The sequence below is a fragment of the Centropristis striata genome, chromosome 21, assembly GCF_030273125.1.
Source record: "Centropristis striata isolate RG_2023a ecotype Rhode Island chromosome 21, C.striata_1.0, whole genome shotgun sequence".
NCBI lineage: Eukaryota > Metazoa > Chordata > Actinopteri > Perciformes > Serranidae > Centropristis > Centropristis striata.
The window spans coordinates 29,662,607-29,680,267 of record NC_081537.1 but is presented as its reverse complement, the minus strand read 5'-3'; the positions used below and the strand labels follow the sequence as shown (position 1 = coordinate 29,680,267).

Here is a 17,661-nt window from a genome sequence, read left to right as displayed (position 1 = left end):
GTGTGTGTGTGTGTGTGTGTGTGTGTGTATAAATGCATCTACTTTTTATTTCTTTATTTATCTATATATTTATTACATAGTGACATTTCTACAACATGGGGTGAATGCCATCCATTCAAGGGGCAGAAAAATACTTTAAATGCTTTACCATATAAATAGGATAAGGTCATAACAGATATTTTTGATAAATGATGTCTGGTGTATATCCAGTATATGGCATGCAGGCCTAACTCTTACAGTAAGAACCTGTACTTCTCAGAATGAGTCAAGGCGGTGGAAGGAGAGTGGTCAGGTTGCAAAAGTACCCGCATGCTTGTGAAAGATGCAGGAAGATGCAAATTCATGATGTGGGCTGGCAAACTATACTGGAGGTCTTTGTTTATCTGGCCTTGTCTTTGTCTCTCTCTGACACACACACACACACACACACACACAAACACACACACACACACACACACACACACACACACACACCAGACACACACAGACATAGTGTCCCAACCACAAAGTGGAACTGAACGGAACTGACTTTTTTGGGCAAATGCTATGAAAAAATGTACATTAGGTTGTGTAATTGTCATATTAAACTCAAATCACTGGGTCAAATGTAGTACGTCTTCACTTGTATGTGATAATACCCAGGGTGTGATATCAGTATCATTAGTGCTGTAGTGTAAATGTGCTACCTCTCTAAGTGAGAAAGTGGATTAAAGATCAAGTTGAAGTTCCTTTTATTTTATTTATTATCAGACATCAGAATACACTGCCTAGGTGCAGCGGAGGAGAACTTTGTCCAATCTCAAAGTCTTCTGAAAAAAGGGTAATTCTCTAATCAAGCCTGAAGTCTCTCTGCCTTTTTCTGTATTTGTCAGATCATTTGATTTGAATGTTCCAGCCCATACCCAACGCATGCGTTACAAGAATGAAGACACGTAAACAACATCCTGTAACATCCTGTAACAGCATGGGCACGTTTTCTTACGGGAACACTCACTCTGCTAAGTCTACTTTTTAATCTTGAAAGGAATTCAACCTATACTGTGTATATTCAAATTCCAAACGCTTCTACTGTCTGACAAATCCCAGATCTTACAGTACGTTATTTTGGTTTAAACCGGCATGGAGACCCTGGCTGTTACATGATCTGGAGGTCATACTGAGGCCTTTTAGTAGAGACTTTATGATTAAAAGTAACAGAAAATATACCACAGTACCAAAATCTAAAATTCACTTGTAGAAGAGGCCATATAGCAATGACATCTTATCTGGGCTTCAGACTTGCAGCACAATTAATTTTTCGTGTTTGCTCGTGTCTTTACACCTACACATGTATGCATTTTGTGACTCCAGCTAATGGTTACTCGATGCACAAAATTAGAGCTGAAACTATTAGGCCAGTCAAAAAATATTGTGTTCAATTGACATAAAATTCACCAGCGACTACTTTGATAATGGAGTTAGTGTTGTTACTTCTTGAATCCAAAGATTTGCTGGTTTTATTTGTCTATCCCGGTAACTCTGTATCTCTCACTGTGAAGTAAAGTAAAAAAAACTACTACTTAACAATAATAATAATAATAATAATAACAACAACAACAATAATAATAATATAAATGTTGTATTAAAGACCAAACAATGAACAAATTAATCAATGAATAAATATATTAAGATTAATGGATGATGAAAATCCTCTATCTTTTTCTTCTTTGTCCTTTTCTAATAAATGTATATTTATTTTCTTTATTTATCTTACATTCCTTTACATAATACACTCATACCACCTTTTTTTTTTTTTTTTTTACAATGGTGTAGGGTTTTTCGTAAGAGCTAGCTACACTAGCTAGCTAAACTAATTAAACAGAACCAACAGCATACAGCTAGCTAAACAAAACAAACAGAATCATAAGAAATATAGCTAAGAATTTCGACTTTACTTTTACGGTTTATATATCTTCTGTTTACATAAATGCACTAATACTACTTTTTTCACAATGGTATCAGGTTAGCATAAGAGCTAGCTAGACTAGCTTTCTAAACTTACTTAGCAGAACCAACAGCATACAGCTAGCTAAACAAAATAAACAGAATCAAAATAGTTTAGAATTTCATTTTTTTCCCAGTTTATATAGATAAATGCACTAATACTACATGTTTCCACAATGTTGTCAGGTTACTGTAAGAGCTAGCTAGACTATCTATCTAAACTTACTAGACATAATCAACAGAATATAGCTAAGAATTTCAACTTTACATTTACAGTATATATCTACTGGTTACATATTTTACATTATTACAATCATATTACACTTTTTTATTTTTACAATAGTGTTAGTGTAAGAGCTAGCTAAACTAGCTAGATAAACTAAAATAATCCACTAATCCAAAGTGTAGGCTTGAAAAAGCATAGCACAAAATATATAATATAATTTATTTTACATTTACAAACATTTGTGTTTAAATCTAGAATCTACACACACAAAAAAAGGTGTGAAATATCAAATTATCACATGTGTAAAATATCAATATGGTTGAAGACTGCCAACTGCTAATCCAGTATTCTTGTGTTTGTTATATAACAAACACAAGATATTATTGTGTTTTTCTGAGGTAGAAAATGTCCCACCGAGACATTTTTACAAGCACAAAAGGATTTTCAGTCATACAGAAGATGATACTGACATATAGATACATATACAGAAATAGATATAAACATAGAAAGACTACACATGAAAAATCAGGAAACAAAGTTCTATAGAATTTGCCAACCATTTATTGATTATCTTAACAAGAACACATAGTCTGAGTGCAAGTTATAGAAGTGCTCTTAATAGAAGGAAATAACTTTTATTTTATTTATTTTATTTTTTTATGTATTTTTATTCCTGTCTCTGATATTTTTTTAATTTATTTTATTTTTTACTTATGAAGAGTGTATACATGTTTGGGTACATATATAAAGGTATAATCTTTTTTTTTTTTTTTTTATCTCCTACAACTCTCTACTTTTCATTTTGAGATACATAAGTTAATACAACTTAAATGACCTTTTTGTGTAAATGTGTACTTGTAAATGTGTATGTAGTGACTGATAAGTTTTATGTTAAAAATGAGGAAAATCAATAAAAAGAGTTGAAAAAAAAAGAAAGCCTTCACATAAAGATGTAAGCTTAGTGGATGTAAATACGCAATGGAGTATTGTCAGACATTAGCTCTCAGTGTAGTGACCATAATAGTATAATGGAGTAAATAAACTTTTGAGTAGGCTTCATAATGGAACCCAGGTAGAGCTATAACAACAGACAAACCATAGGTGGACTGGTGTGGACTGTCTCAGGTTACATGCTGTTTTATTACCTCATTCAGCTGTGGTATCATTTGTCATGTGATATTTGCACTACGGATTTAGATTCAGTGTGGGATCCATGGTAATACTGCTACCAATAAAATAATAACAGTGGACCCGGGCAACAACTTGTTATAAAATACTTCAAATATACAACCAAAAACCCAGTAAGATAGTAAACAGTTTGCATTCAGTTATATTCTGGAACAAAAAGTCATAAGTCACAGTTACTGATGTTACCACCTTCTACAGGAAGTGATGACTTCCGGCTGCTGTGATAGTTCATCGAAACACATCGTGCACACAGCTTCCCTTTATCACACACGTAGAGCACACCAGGCAGGAGTCTGGTTGTCAAACAAACATTAGCATCATTATGTCAGATCAAAGTGAGTCCAGCAGTACAGGAGACAATCTGCTGCAAACACCTGAACAGGTACGGACTGCAATTATCTTTAATATCTAATCTAAAATATATTACACATTTGTATCATTTTGGCTCTCTGCCAGGTACAAACCACCTAGTTTATGTAATACTACGATGATTGTCAAACGGATGATTCTGTGAAATATCTAAACATGTTAATGACTTTTGTTCTGAATGTGTTTCTATAGGTTTGTTTTTACTATTTTTGCACATGTTGTAGGCTGATCATTTCCTATTTTTTTAATGTGAAATCCCCAAAACTTAAAATTGTCAGATGAGTTACAACAAAAATCACACGCAAATATTGACTCATGTTGCCCAGATGGCTATTTCAAGATGCCATGACTATGATTCATAATTGTTTTACATGTGGATCAGATGACAGAAGACAGTCATACAGCGTGTTGCTGCGTATGTTGCAATTGACACAGTTGATACATTAGGAGGAGACTCTGCTGTTTTTGTAATGTTAAATTGAGCCATGTTTTGACCACACAGCAGTTTTGCAACATTGCTACTATATGCAAACCTAATGAAAATAGTTGTGCATGTCTGTTTGTACAGGTGTATTTGCATACTTTTTTTTTTTGGATGTGTGGTGTTGCTAGCCATTCTCTTTCATGTGAATTTCCCTAGTTTGATATTCAGTGGGTTGTTGCTTCTAAGTCATTTTCATTATCAGCCAGAGAGGAAGTCCCTTACAGAGACGGGCCTTATCAGGGAATCAAAGACACACAGAGTGTTTTTTGAGCCGTGTGATGTTATATTTTGCAAATGATGTCTCTTAAAGGGACAGTTCACCCCAAAATCAAAATACACGTTTTTACATGTAGTGTTATTTATCAATGTAGATTTTTTTGATGAGTTGCCCATTGTTGGAGATATCAGCCGTAGAGATGTCTGTCTTCTCTTGAATATATTGGAACTAGATGACACTTGGCTTGTGGTGCTCAAAGCGCTATAAACAGCAGTGTCAATGTGGTCCCAACTCATCAGATACCAATGCTGTGTCACAGCACTTGGCCTGTAATACCGTACACAAGGCATCTGTGCACTGCAAGAAAGGAGTGTCTAAAAACAAGATGAAAACACTAAATCTGAGGGAAATGATCTTGCTGCATGGACAGATAATTACACTTTCTGACACTTTCTTACTTTTGACAAGATTTCTTAAATTAAGATCATTAATAGGGTTGTCACGATACTAAAATTTTCAACTCGATACCGATATAAATATTCGATACTCTATACCATTTTCGATACCACAAGGATAAAAACAAAGACCCCAAAATTTAACAGAAATATTTTTATTTACAAGAAAAATGCAACATGTAAAAATTAACAGAACCACAGGTTAAATATTTATAATAAAAAACAGTTGTGCAAAAAGAAACTGCAACTATGATAACAAGCTTCAGATACTCGATACTTTTGAATATGAGTATTGTATCCGGATACAACGTTTTAGTATTGATACTTTTTTGAGTATTGATACTTTTGACAACACTAATTATTAAATCTAGAAATAAGCATGTTGAACACCTAAAATAAGAAATTTGCTCTTAAAACAAGATACATTATCTAACACTAAATCTAAATTTTTCTTTTAAATCTTGGTAAGAAACAAATAATTGTCAGGTCACTCTGCTCGGGCCAGTTCATCGCTGCTTGCAGCTTTAATTTATCCTATTTTAAGAGTTAAGTCCTTATTTTAAGTGTTCAACATGCTTATTTCTATATTTAATAATCTTAATTTAAGAAATCTTGTCAAGTGAAATTATCTCTCCATGCAGCAAGATCATTTCCCTCAGATTTAGTGTTTTTATCTTGTTTTTAGACAACCCTTTTTTGTAGTGTGGCATATGTACAAGAAGCACCAGGCCTTCCATTTACTCACAGTATTGCTTAATTCAAGGAGCGCTAAGGTTAAACCAAGCCCAGACTTTTTTCAAGAGACTGGTGTCTGTGTCCTATGAAACCAAAAGTCAGTATTGTTATTTGGAGTCAACCAGCGTGGCCTCGTCAGGTCAGAAAACGCTAACATAGGGCGTTTGTACAGGCAGAAAAATACGACTCCTATTTATGTTTTAGTCTGTTGTCCGCCGCTATTTTGCTGACACAGTAGTAGTGATTGCTGGCGATGCAGAGTTTAAATGATGGATGTCACACTTGTCGGTGCCATTTTAGATTGGTATCACACACTGCAGGGCTGTGACGTGTTGGTATTGATGAGATGGGATGACAATGTGTCTTTCCAGAAATCATGACAAGATTATCAAGATAATACACAGAGTTATTATATACTTATTAGGAACAGTTTCATGTAGAAATTATACAAAAAAGTAGAACAATAGTAGAAAATAGTTCATATATTAAACTGTACACAGCAAGGTCTTATGTCTTAGGTCATACCAAGGTTATTATAGTTAACGAAAACTAACAAAATAACGAAAACTAGAAATGAAAAAACATTTTCGTGTCTGAAATAAAAATAAAAACAAGAGTAGTGAAAATGTCCTTCGTTTTTGTCTTTGTCAACTTTTTCATACGTAAATCTTTTTGGTTGATATGAAATCTATTTCATCTATCTGGTTTTATGACTTAATAAACTTATTGGGGCTGAGATGGATCAGACAAAGGAAATAAAGGAAACATTTATTGTGACTTTATTGAATCTCCCACCCAACAAATACCCCATTACATAAAACTAACACTAAAACTAATAAAAAAAAATAAAAAAATAAATAATAATAAAAAAAAAATAATAATAATAGCAAACTCACTCTAAAAACGAATAAAAACTGAATTTGAAAACAAAAAATTGCAACAAAATTAATAGTAAAACTAATGAAAAATCCCAAACTATTATAACCTTGGGTCTTAGAACATACAACCACATCTGATATCTTCAACACTTGGAAACTTACACCAAAACAATTTAGACTGAAAAATAGCACTAAAAGTAAGAGAAAAAATATGTATTCTGGATTTTGGGGTGAACTGTCCCTTTAAGGTCTCTTTGCACATTCAATACAAATAGCTGCTGATGAGATGAGGTCACCTTTAAATGCCTGTTTGACTCAACCAGTAATCCAACATCATCATGATGCTAGAAGTTAAACATTATCTTGTGTTTTCCAGGAGCATGGCTTAACAAGACCCAGACAGGTAAAACACACCAGCTACTGCATGAAGCATTGCTTTCCAAAGTGTATTTTTTCTGTGTGCCTTGTAGAAGATTTGTCTTATTTGTTGTTATTTTATTTGTTATGCATGATTATCTAATTTAAAGGAGCAGTGTGTAAGATTTATTGACATGAAGTGGTAAAGTGCCAGGCAAGGTTATAATCATTTTGGATTTTTCATTAGTTTTAGTTTTAATTTCGTTGTGATTTTTTGTTTTCAAATTCAGTTAGTTTTAATGAGTTTTTATTTTTTTTGGAAAATGCTTAGTTTTAGTTTAGTTTTTATTAGTTTTAGTGTTAGTTTTAGTATTTTGTAATGGGGTATTTGTTGGGTGCAAGATTCAATAAAGTCACAATAAATGTTGCCTTTATTTCCTTTGTCTGATCCATCTCAGCCCCAATAAGTTTATTAAGTCATAAAACCAGATAGATTAAATAGATTTCAAAAGGGTTTACGTATGAAAAAGTTGACAAAGACGAAAACGAAGGACATTTTCACTATAATTTTTTTTTAAACTCTAGTTTTTATTTTTATTTCAGTTAACGAAAATGTTTTTTCAATTCTAGTTTTCGTTATTTCGTTAGTTTTCCTGAACTATAATAACCTTGGTGCCAGAGTGCAGATTGCAACTGAATCCCCCTCTGCTCACATCTTCCTTACTAACCCTTTGGTGGCTTTCGGGTAATGTAAAAATGCAAAAGGCCCTTTATAAAACTACAGTGTGGTTTGTCCATTATGGGCTACTGTAGAAGCATGATGGTGACATAAGTACCTATTTAGATATGAAGGGCTCATTCAAAGCTATTAAAAAGACAACAATTCTTAGTTTCAGGTGAAAAACAGTTACAAAAATGATATTCCATTCAAGCCAATAGAGCCCTCCTAAATGCTACACACTGCTCCTTTAACCCATAGGAACCAATGGTGACACCGTGTAACACTTTAAATCTCCCATATTCGGCTTTATGCTTCACATTAACTCATTAAATCCCTAAGTGACGTATACTCAACATCCTGGTGTGGTGGTCATTTGACTTTGAAAAGAACTGACTTCTCTAAAATGTGGCTGTGACTGGGAACAGAAGTGTGAAAAACTATCTAATTTCATAAAGCTTATTTTTTGTTACCAGGCAACCGATTTAACATTCTAATCCGTTAAAAGGGCGTCCTTTATTGTGTCCTGTAGTGCATTTAACTTGTTCAGGCCATATTTCCTGAACAAATGAAAGTCACAATTTTGATATATGTTATGGAGATGCAAACAAAAAGGCAAATGGGTTATTTGTTTTTATTTATTATTGATTTATTATTATTTTGTTACTAAATATTTTTGTACTTAAATAATTTGTTGTTAAACAGCACTTTTAATGTCACAATTTTGATAAATGTTGTGGAGATGCAAAGAAAAAGCCAAATTTATGTCTCTGTAAGCAGAAAATATGTCTAGTTTTTTTTTATATTTAGGTAGGTACGTAGGTATGTATTAGGTTTGAAAAACATGGACCTTTACCAGACAGGGAGGGTCTAACACAAGACGGTATGAAGTATATAAGTCCACCGTTTTTGGATCTAGGGATTACAAGTCAGGATATTTTGGCCTGTAGTATATGATTTTAATATTACTTTTTATATTATGTTATATACATACTTCTCCACTTTATAGAACAGCTAACGATATCTAGCAAAATATGACTCTGTATTTAATGTTGTGAAATAGTCGCATTCTTGGATGGTCACAATTTTGAGCATGTAGTTAACATTGTGAAATGGAATTACTTGGTTAAGTTAAGAAAAAAAGATCATGGTTTGATATAAAACGGGAGTAGAAAGTTGATTTGGTATGGGATAAAATAAGTACATAACTACCTGGAGTAGAATGTTCAGTTACATACATAACTTAAAATAACGTTGACTTTTGGTTTTAAGTATGAACAGTGAATGCAAACAGCTGAAGAACTGTCAAGTCAAGTCAAAGTTTTTTTATAGAGCACATTTAAAAACAACCTCAGTTGACCAAAGTGCTGTACAGTTATTAAAATACAATAAAATCATACACATATATAAAATAAAAAACAATAAAAACCATAAAATATTACTAAAAACAATCAAATAGTAATAAAAAACTCAATTTAAAAACAGAGTTAAAGGGAAATAAAAGAGTAAAAAGTAAAAAGATGGCACTTTTTACTTTTTAGCACTAGATGCCAAGGAGAATTACGGAAGCCCTGAACCGCAAGTGAAGACATTTTTTTTGAGATGTTATCTTGTTATTTCGAGATCATATCTCGTTATTTCAAGATAATATCTCATTATTTCGAGATAATACACATATGTAAAAAAAATAAACAATTAAAAAAAAAAATCTTCCAAAATTTTTTTTTTCTTCAGATATTATCTCATTATTTCGAGATAATATCTCGTAATTACGAGATAATATCTCGTTATTTCGAGATAATATCTCGTTATTTCGAGATAACACACCTATGTAAAAAAAAAATATATATATATATTTTTTTTTTATATATTTTTTTTTTACATAGGTGTGTTATCTCGAAATAACGAGATATTATCTCGAAATAACGCGATATTATCTCGAAATAATGAGATAATATCTGAAGAAAAAAACATTTTGGAAGATTTTTTTTTTTTTATTCTTTTTTTTTTTTACATATGTGTATTATCTCGAAATAATGAGATATTATCTTGAAATAAGGAGATATGATCTCGAAATAACAAGATAACATCTCAAAAAAAAAATTCTTCACTTGCGGTTCAGGGCTTCCGTAGAGAATAAATAGGTTTTTAATAATTCCATTCCATTTTCCTTCGCTTATCTGGGGCCGGGTCGCGGGGGCAGCAGGTTAAGCAGGGCATTCCAGACGTCCCTCTGCCCAGCCACAACTTCCAGCTTGTTTTACCCAATTACCCAACTTTCAAATTTCAAGAGTTAATGAACAAAATTTTATTCTGCATGAAATTGAATGGAAATAGTTAAATGTCTGTTAAGAAAAGTGTGGATGAAAAAAAGTCTGCACTAATAAAAAGTATTTCAGATTTGTACTAAAAAGGATACAACATGTCAGTTGGCTGGTATGGTGCTCAAAGTACAAGTTGTGTGATGAGCGACTTTTGTCTTTTTCTGTCTTTCTCTGGTCAGTTGGCGCCTGGTCATATACGCAAATTGGGGGTGACGAGAAAATTGCGAGAAAGGAGGGTAGGAGACCATCTTCAAATTTAACCTAAAAATATCTTGATTTACATTTTGTCTCTGACACATTCGAGGAGAAAATGTATTGTTGTTCTCTTTTAGGATTTGAAAGAAGATGAAGACCCAGAAGAGAAAGCACGGAGACACAAAGAGTTTGAGGTATCACCATTTACATGCTATTCTGCCCTACTAACTGCAGTAACTAGGCAAAAGGTAAAACTGAGAAAAACTGCTTTAAAGTTTTTAAACATGTTTTAACTGACCAGACAAATGGGTTGTATGTAGATAAGTCATATGACACTTATTTCCCCATGTATTGATGATGTAATTTTTATGTTAAAAAAATCATGATGATTCATTTCACCTTTGATCCCAAAAATGTAGTTACTGCATTGCTGTAAAATATTCTAACAGTAATGATAAACAGAGTGCAGTAACTACAATGCTGCTGTCTTCTTTCAGCTTTTATATTTTATTTTCAGTGAATAAACATATTTAAAATTTAATTTGTTAAAAGTGTTTTTTAAAGTGTTTAACAACTCTATTCAAAGATTTGTGTATTTTATATATTTTTATATAAAGTATTGTTGTATTTTAGTCTTAATATAATTTTATCTCACTTTTTACTTCATCACTATCTAGAGTAGTAGTTCTAAACCTTTTTGAGTCGCGACCCCCAGTTTAACATGCATGTTGTCCACAACCCCCGCTCACTAAACACAGCCTCACAGTTCAGATCATACAAACTCAGTTGATACGACGAATTTTGGACAAATAATGAAGCAGACAACAACTAAAACATCTCTCTGTCTGTGCATTTATATATTTTTTTGTAACAGTCAGCTTCAAGCCAGAGACTCCTTGTAAAGTAATAGCTTGCTAATTTGGGATTTGTCAGAAAAGACACAAAATTACCCATAAAAGAATTAAATTGACCAAAAAAATACATAAAATTAAGCAAAAAAAGACTTAAATTGACCACAAAATGACAAAAAATGACCAGAAAAAGACACAAAATAACCAAAAAGACACACATTGACCACAAAATGACCAGAAAAAGACACAAAATGACCAAAAAAAGACACAAAATGACAAAAAAAAGAAACAAAATGACCAAAAAAGACACAGATTGACCACAAAATGGGCAAAAAAAGACACAAAATGACCAAAAAAAGACAAAATTCCTAAAAAAAACACCACAAAATGGGCAAAAAACCCCACAGAATGCCCAAAAAAAGACAAAATTACTAAAAAGAAAACCACAAAATGGGCAAAAAAAGACACAAAATGACCAGAAAAGACACAAAATGACCAAAAAAAGACAAAATTACTAAAAAAAAAAACCCCACAAAATGGGCAAAAAAAGACACAAAATGACCAAAAAAAGAAACAAATTGACCAAAAATGACACAAAATGACCAAAAAAAGACAAAATTACCACAAAAAAAAACACAAAATGGGCAAAAAAAAGACACAAAATGACCAAAAAAGACACAAAATTACAACAAAAAAACAAAAACACAAAATGGGCAAAAAAAATACATTAAATGACCCAAAGACTAAAACACATGAACACTTTAACACAGTGGAGAGAAAGCTGACTTCCAAAATGATTTGACGACCCCAATTGGGACCCCAAGGTTGAGAATAGCTGATCTAGATAATATATATTATTATTATTTTTATGTTTAGATTAATATATATATATCCAAAGCAGACCATGGTTAGTGCAATTACTGCTTGGTTTTGAGTTGGATTTTGTGGTTTTTATATAATTATTTCTCTGAAATAAAGCAAAATTGAAATCTAAAACTGTGTCACAAGATAAAACAGACATCAAGGAGTTCGTTTTTAGTCATAACTCAGTTTAGACCAAAAATGTAATTACTGCAGTTAGACTTTGTAGGGCAGTACGTCACATAAATCTTTATTTTTTTCCCAATGGAGCGCTCACTCTGTTGTCTTTTTCCATTTCAAGCTGAAGCCTCTTTATAAAGAGCTGTTGTACACCATCGCTCATAAGATGGGTAAAGCGACGTCAGCTGAAGTGTTCACAGACAGCCAGCTCCACCAGTACATACAGGAGGTAAACGCCTCAGCTTCACACATAACACATAACTCCGCTGTTATGACTGCTTACACAGAGTGATGTTTCCTCTTGTTCCACTGTCTATCTACCAGGCTTTCACAATGACAGAGTCGGAGCACAGCAGCCTGACGGAAAAAGTACAGAGCACAGAGGTGAGAAAAGGAAGTCAGCATGTTTGTTCCAATGATTGCACCTTCAGGGCCCTAAGTCCTAATATTTATTTTTAGCATTCATTGCCTTTCCACCACTTTCCATTTTGCTAACCAGTGGCAGAAATGATGTCACCTGCATGTTTGAGGCTGCAATAAGCAGCTATGTGAGTACCAAAGAATCTAAATGACTCTATGTGACCCTTCCAGCCTCCAGTATACTGCCTCATGGCCACTCTAAAGGAAGCAAAGGGAATCTTGGGAAAAGACGTCAGTGGTAAGGATGAATCCTAAGGATTTCGGTGATCCTGACTTTTTATCTAGCCTTTTTTTTTCACTTAGTCTGAATTCTCTCAATATACAGGTGTATCTCATAAATTAGAATATCATAGAAAAGTTTATCTATGTCAGTAATTCAATTCAAAAAGTGGAAATAACACATTATATAGATCCATTACACACAGAATGAAACATGTCATGTATTCATTTATTTAATTTCTTCTAATTATAATGGTTATGGCTTACATTTAACCCTATAAAGCCAAGTGTATTATATTAGATACAGTATTTTTTGAGACCTCCACATCATCAAAAACCTGATGTATACATGTGTTGAAGATAAACAAACTGAGCAACAAATTGCACAAAATAAAAAAATACCAGATGTAGCAAAAATGATATGCAGGTTCCACGAGTGGATCAGTTATTGCTGCATTAAAAACTTCATATCAGCAGATGTATGATGTTGTGTTATATGGAAAAAATATGTATTTTGCATGTTTGAGGAAAAAGGTAAAGTCAAAGTCTTAATAGGTTAAAAATGTTAGGGTTTATATGTTTTTGTTAGTTCAAGAAAAACAAACTGTGAGCAACAAATTGCACAAAAAGACCTGATGTATCAAATATGATACAAATAAGAATTCATATATGCAATTAATTTATTTTTTAAAATTCAGCAGCAGGTTAATAAGCACTCGGTTTTTAAAAAAATTGAATTTTCTGGCAATTATTTCATGGCTCAGGCTTTATAGGGTTAATAAAGACTTAATATTCAGTGTCTCAAAAAAAAATTGATTACAAAAGACCAATTTTAACAAGTATGTTTTATATGTAAATATTGGCCTCTGAAAAGTATGTCATCTCAACTCAATACTTGTTGGGGCGGTTTGACTTAAACTACTGGAAATGGACTTTTCCATCATAATCTAATGTAATTGAGATAAACCTGTATATACCTAATGGATTTGCATAAAATCTGGTGCAGACTGAAATGGTTTTCCTAATGACTTTGGCGTCACCAGAAGATTTACATTTCTGCTAGCCAGAGAGAAGTCTTGACAACTTTTGGACAGATTTTGACAGCCATTGAATTTTGGTATCATGCTCCCGCCAGGTTAAATTGTAACAACTGATGAGTAGATTAGTGACCTAAATGGTGAACTTTGCAAAAATATACCTGCTAAACATCATCAATGTTAGCTGATAGCTAGATGTTAGCACATTCGTGGTGTGTGTCTGCGTGGCGCAGACATGCACTCTATGCTTATTCTGTCCACTCATTCAACATCAGCTCCTGTCACACCACAAAAATGTTGACAGTCTTGCAGACACACACATATGTGACTTGACTACTACACTGCAAAAAATGTGTGTCTAAAAACAAGATAAAAACACAAAATCTGAGGGAAATGATCTTGCTGCATGGACAGATAATTTACCTTGACAAGATTTCTTAAATTAAGATTATTAAATCTAGAAATAAGCATGTTGAACGCTTAAAATAAGAAATTAACTCTTAAAACAAGATAAATTATCTAACACTTCTAAATCTAAAGTTTTTTTTATCTTGGTAAGAAACAAATAATTGTCAGGTCACTCTGCTCGGGCCAGTTCATCACTGCTGGCAGCTTTAATTGATCTTGTTTTTAGTTTAACCCAATCAGTCCCATTACGTTATACAGACATTTGTAGCTAACTAATATGTTGTTTATGCTGCATTTTTTCAGGCACTTCTAATTTCAGCCTAATTAAGCCTCAAAAGTTTATATAATTCGTCATCACAATATATATATACACCGTAAAAAAAAGTCTGTTTAATTTACAGTAAAATACCGGCAGCTGTGGTTGCCAGAACTTCACCGTAAAAAATACAGTGAGCGTATTTAAAAGTAAATATCAGCAAAAACTGTAATTTATACTGAATAATCCCATAACTTTTAGGATAAGTGTGTCATCATGGTATTTCTCCATTAACTTTACATGAAAATTAAATTTTTTACAGCAAAACTGTGTATTTTCTACAGTTTATGGCCGTAGAATTTAAAGTTTTATACTATTCTTTGATTTACAGTAATTAAAAGTATCTACTACGTTGATGTACAATGTTTAATTTTACGACCTATATCTGATGCAATTTGACAGTGTTTTTCTGTAATTTCTACAAACATTTTTACAGTGTATATATATATATATATATATATAGTCGTTATCACGAGATAACAGTGCACAAAAATAAAACAAAAAAAATCCATGGCCATAATGGGCTTCAGTATGTTAGCATAATGAAATGACGAATTTCGTACTTGAAAGTAAATTGTCTTTTTAGAGTGATTATATTATGAATTGTTGAAATGCAAGTATGTTCCTGTTTCTGTTCCTTTTCTCATGTGTTGTGTTACTTTCTGTTCCCATGTGGTCATTTCATCGCCTGCTTTCACTTTGTGTGTGACAAGTAGCATATTATCTCTGAATTATGAAATATTTAATGTGACCTGTCCCCACACTCCTTGACTCAAGTCTGCTGGTCTGGTTTTGAACAGGTTTCAGTGACCCATACTGCCTTCTGACCATAATGGAGGACGAGGAGGAGAGTCGAACACGGCGCTCCCGAGCCAAACCCTGTAAATCTATAGTAAAAGATGCTGTGTCTGATGACAAACTCTACCAGTCAGACATAAAGAAGCAGACTCTCAACCCCATCTGGAACCAAACCTTTGTAATGTGAGTCTAAATGTGTGTATTTATCATGGGTGGTTTATGACAGTAGTTCTCAACCTTTTTGAGTCACGACCCCCAATTTAACATGCATGTTGTCCGCGACCCCCGCTCACTTTATATTTTATTGTAACTTTTAATCTAAGTCCTTTGCTATAAGTTTAAAGGTCCATTCTGACCTGCTGAGTGTGTAACAGTCAGCTTCAAGCCAGAGAAGTAGTAATAACTTGCTTCTTTGGGATTTGTGAGAAAAGACACAAAATTACCCATAAAAGAACCAAATTGACCACAAAGTGACACAAAATGATCAAAAAAGACACAAAATGACCAAAAAATTACATAAAATTAAACAAAAAAGGACTCAAATTGACCCCCAAATGACACAAAATGATCAAAAAAGACACAAAATGACCAAAAAATGACATAAAATTAAACAAAAAAGGACTCAAATTGACCCCCAAATGACAAAAAATGACGACAAAAAGACACAACATGACCAAAAAAGACACCAAATGACCCCAAAAGAAACAAAATGACCAAAAAAAGACACAAAATTATCAAAAAAAAGACACAAAATGACCAATAAAAGCACAAAATGACCAAAAAAAGACACAAAATTATCAAAAAAAGACACAAAATGACCAATAAAAGCACAAAATGACCAATAAAGAAACAAAATGACCAAAAAAGACATGATTTGACCAAAAAGACTAAAACACATTAACACCTGAACACTTTAACAAAGTGGGGACAGAGCTGACTTCCAAAATGATTTGGCGCCCCCAGAAATCATCTCGCGACCCCAATTGGGGTCGGGACCCCAAGGTTGAGAATAGCTGGTTTATGAGACAATGGGCCCCTGGGCACAGACACAAAAAAGGCCCCACCGCCTCTTTTACACAGGGACAAGACACACAGACTTGTGGTTTTGCCTCTTTTTGTTGTTTTTTTGTTTTGTGTATCTAATTGTGTTTTATGTGTCTTTGTGGGACTTTTGTGACTCCTTGAAGTCATTTTATGTCTTTTTTTTCTCATTTTGAGTCTCTTGAAGTCATTTTGTGTCTATTTTGGTTGTTTTGTGTCTTTGTTGTAGTTATCTGTATGTATCTGTTTGTGTTTTATGTGTCTTTGTGGGATTTTTTTTACTTTTTTGTGGTCATTTCGTTTGTGGTTATTTTGTTTCTCTTTGACGTAGTTGTGTATCTATTTGTGTTTTATGTGTCATTGTGGGATTTTTTGGGGTTTTTTTTGTGGTCATTTTGTTTGTGGTTATTTTGTGACTCTTTGAGGTCATGCAAAAGGCCCCACCACCTCTCCTACACAGGGACAAGACACGGTTTAGCCTCTTTTTGTTGTTGTTGTTTTGTGTGTCTTGGTTGTAGTCTTATTGTAGTCGTACCTCTGTGTGGTCATTTTCTTGGTGGTCATTTTGTGTCTCTTTGAAGTCATTCTGTGTCTTTTTTGGTTGTTTTGTGTCTCTTTGTTGAAGTTATGTATTTAGTTTTTTTTATGTGTCTTTGTGGTAATTGTGTAGCCTGGCTAACACCAGACCAAATCTCATTGGAGATTAGGTCTGGACACCTGCCGTTTAGTTCTCCATAGAGGAGGTGTGGTTTACGATCCTCCAGAGCAGTTTATTGGGCGCTTAGAATGTCTATCAAAGCGTCTGTAGGTAGCTCTTAGCCAATCAGATCAGTTATACCAGATGACGTAGTAGAGCAACAGAGATGGATGTTTGTTGTGTGTGTGTCTGTGAGAGAGTGTTGTTTGCTGCTTTGCTTCTCCAGTTCTCGCTTTCTGCAAGATTATTTATTTTCACGCTTTATTCCCCCTCATGTCATTCAGCCACACACATCCACTGATTTTATGGGCAATAAACAAGCTGCTGCGGGCCTCTCGGCGGCTCCGCTGTCCGCGGTAGCGGGGCTATTAGCCGCTAGCGACGCTAATAGCTATTAGCCGCTAATAGCTATTAGCCGCTAGCGGCGCTAATAGCCCCGCTACCATAACGCCGGTGATCTCAGCGGAGCCGCCGAGAGACCTTTCGCCTTTCAACTTTCGCTCTAAACTATTTAAAACACCATCTGCAGCTATAGAGAGTTTCGTGTCTGCAGCAGCCATGTTGGATCCGGAAAGCTTCCAAGTGCCGAGTAGTACGCGTCATCGTCTCACCGTCCCTCCCCGCTCTGTGATTGGATCCCTAAAACAGGGCTACGAAACTGGCTTGGTTGCCAGACTGTCTGGAGGTTCGAAATTAAATTTGAG

The 17,661-nt window shown here is 33.8% G+C and overlaps 1 protein-coding gene across 1 annotated transcript in view; it reads left to right on the top strand.

The window, feature by feature from the left end:
* Window positions 1–3,682: 3,682 nt before the first annotated feature.
* The window catches only part of unc13d (unc-13 homolog D (C. elegans)), a 42,886-nt gene continuing 28,907 nt past the window's right edge, over window positions 3,683–17,661 (top strand). Inside the window, exons 1-8 of the mRNA XM_059324257.1 lie at window positions 3,683–3,779; window positions 6,912–6,938; window positions 10,114–10,170; window positions 10,267–10,323; window positions 12,143–12,250; window positions 12,346–12,405; window positions 12,613–12,679; window positions 15,222–15,402. Of these exons, the coding sequence (XP_059180240.1) occupies window positions 3,720–3,779; window positions 6,912–6,938; window positions 10,114–10,170; window positions 10,267–10,323; window positions 12,143–12,250; window positions 12,346–12,405; window positions 12,613–12,679; window positions 15,222–15,402 (617 nt within the window). The 5' untranslated portion in view covers window positions 3,683–3,719. The remainder of the gene's footprint in view (window positions 3,780–6,911; window positions 6,939–10,113; window positions 10,171–10,266; window positions 10,324–12,142; window positions 12,251–12,345; window positions 12,406–12,612; window positions 12,680–15,221; window positions 15,403–17,661) is intronic.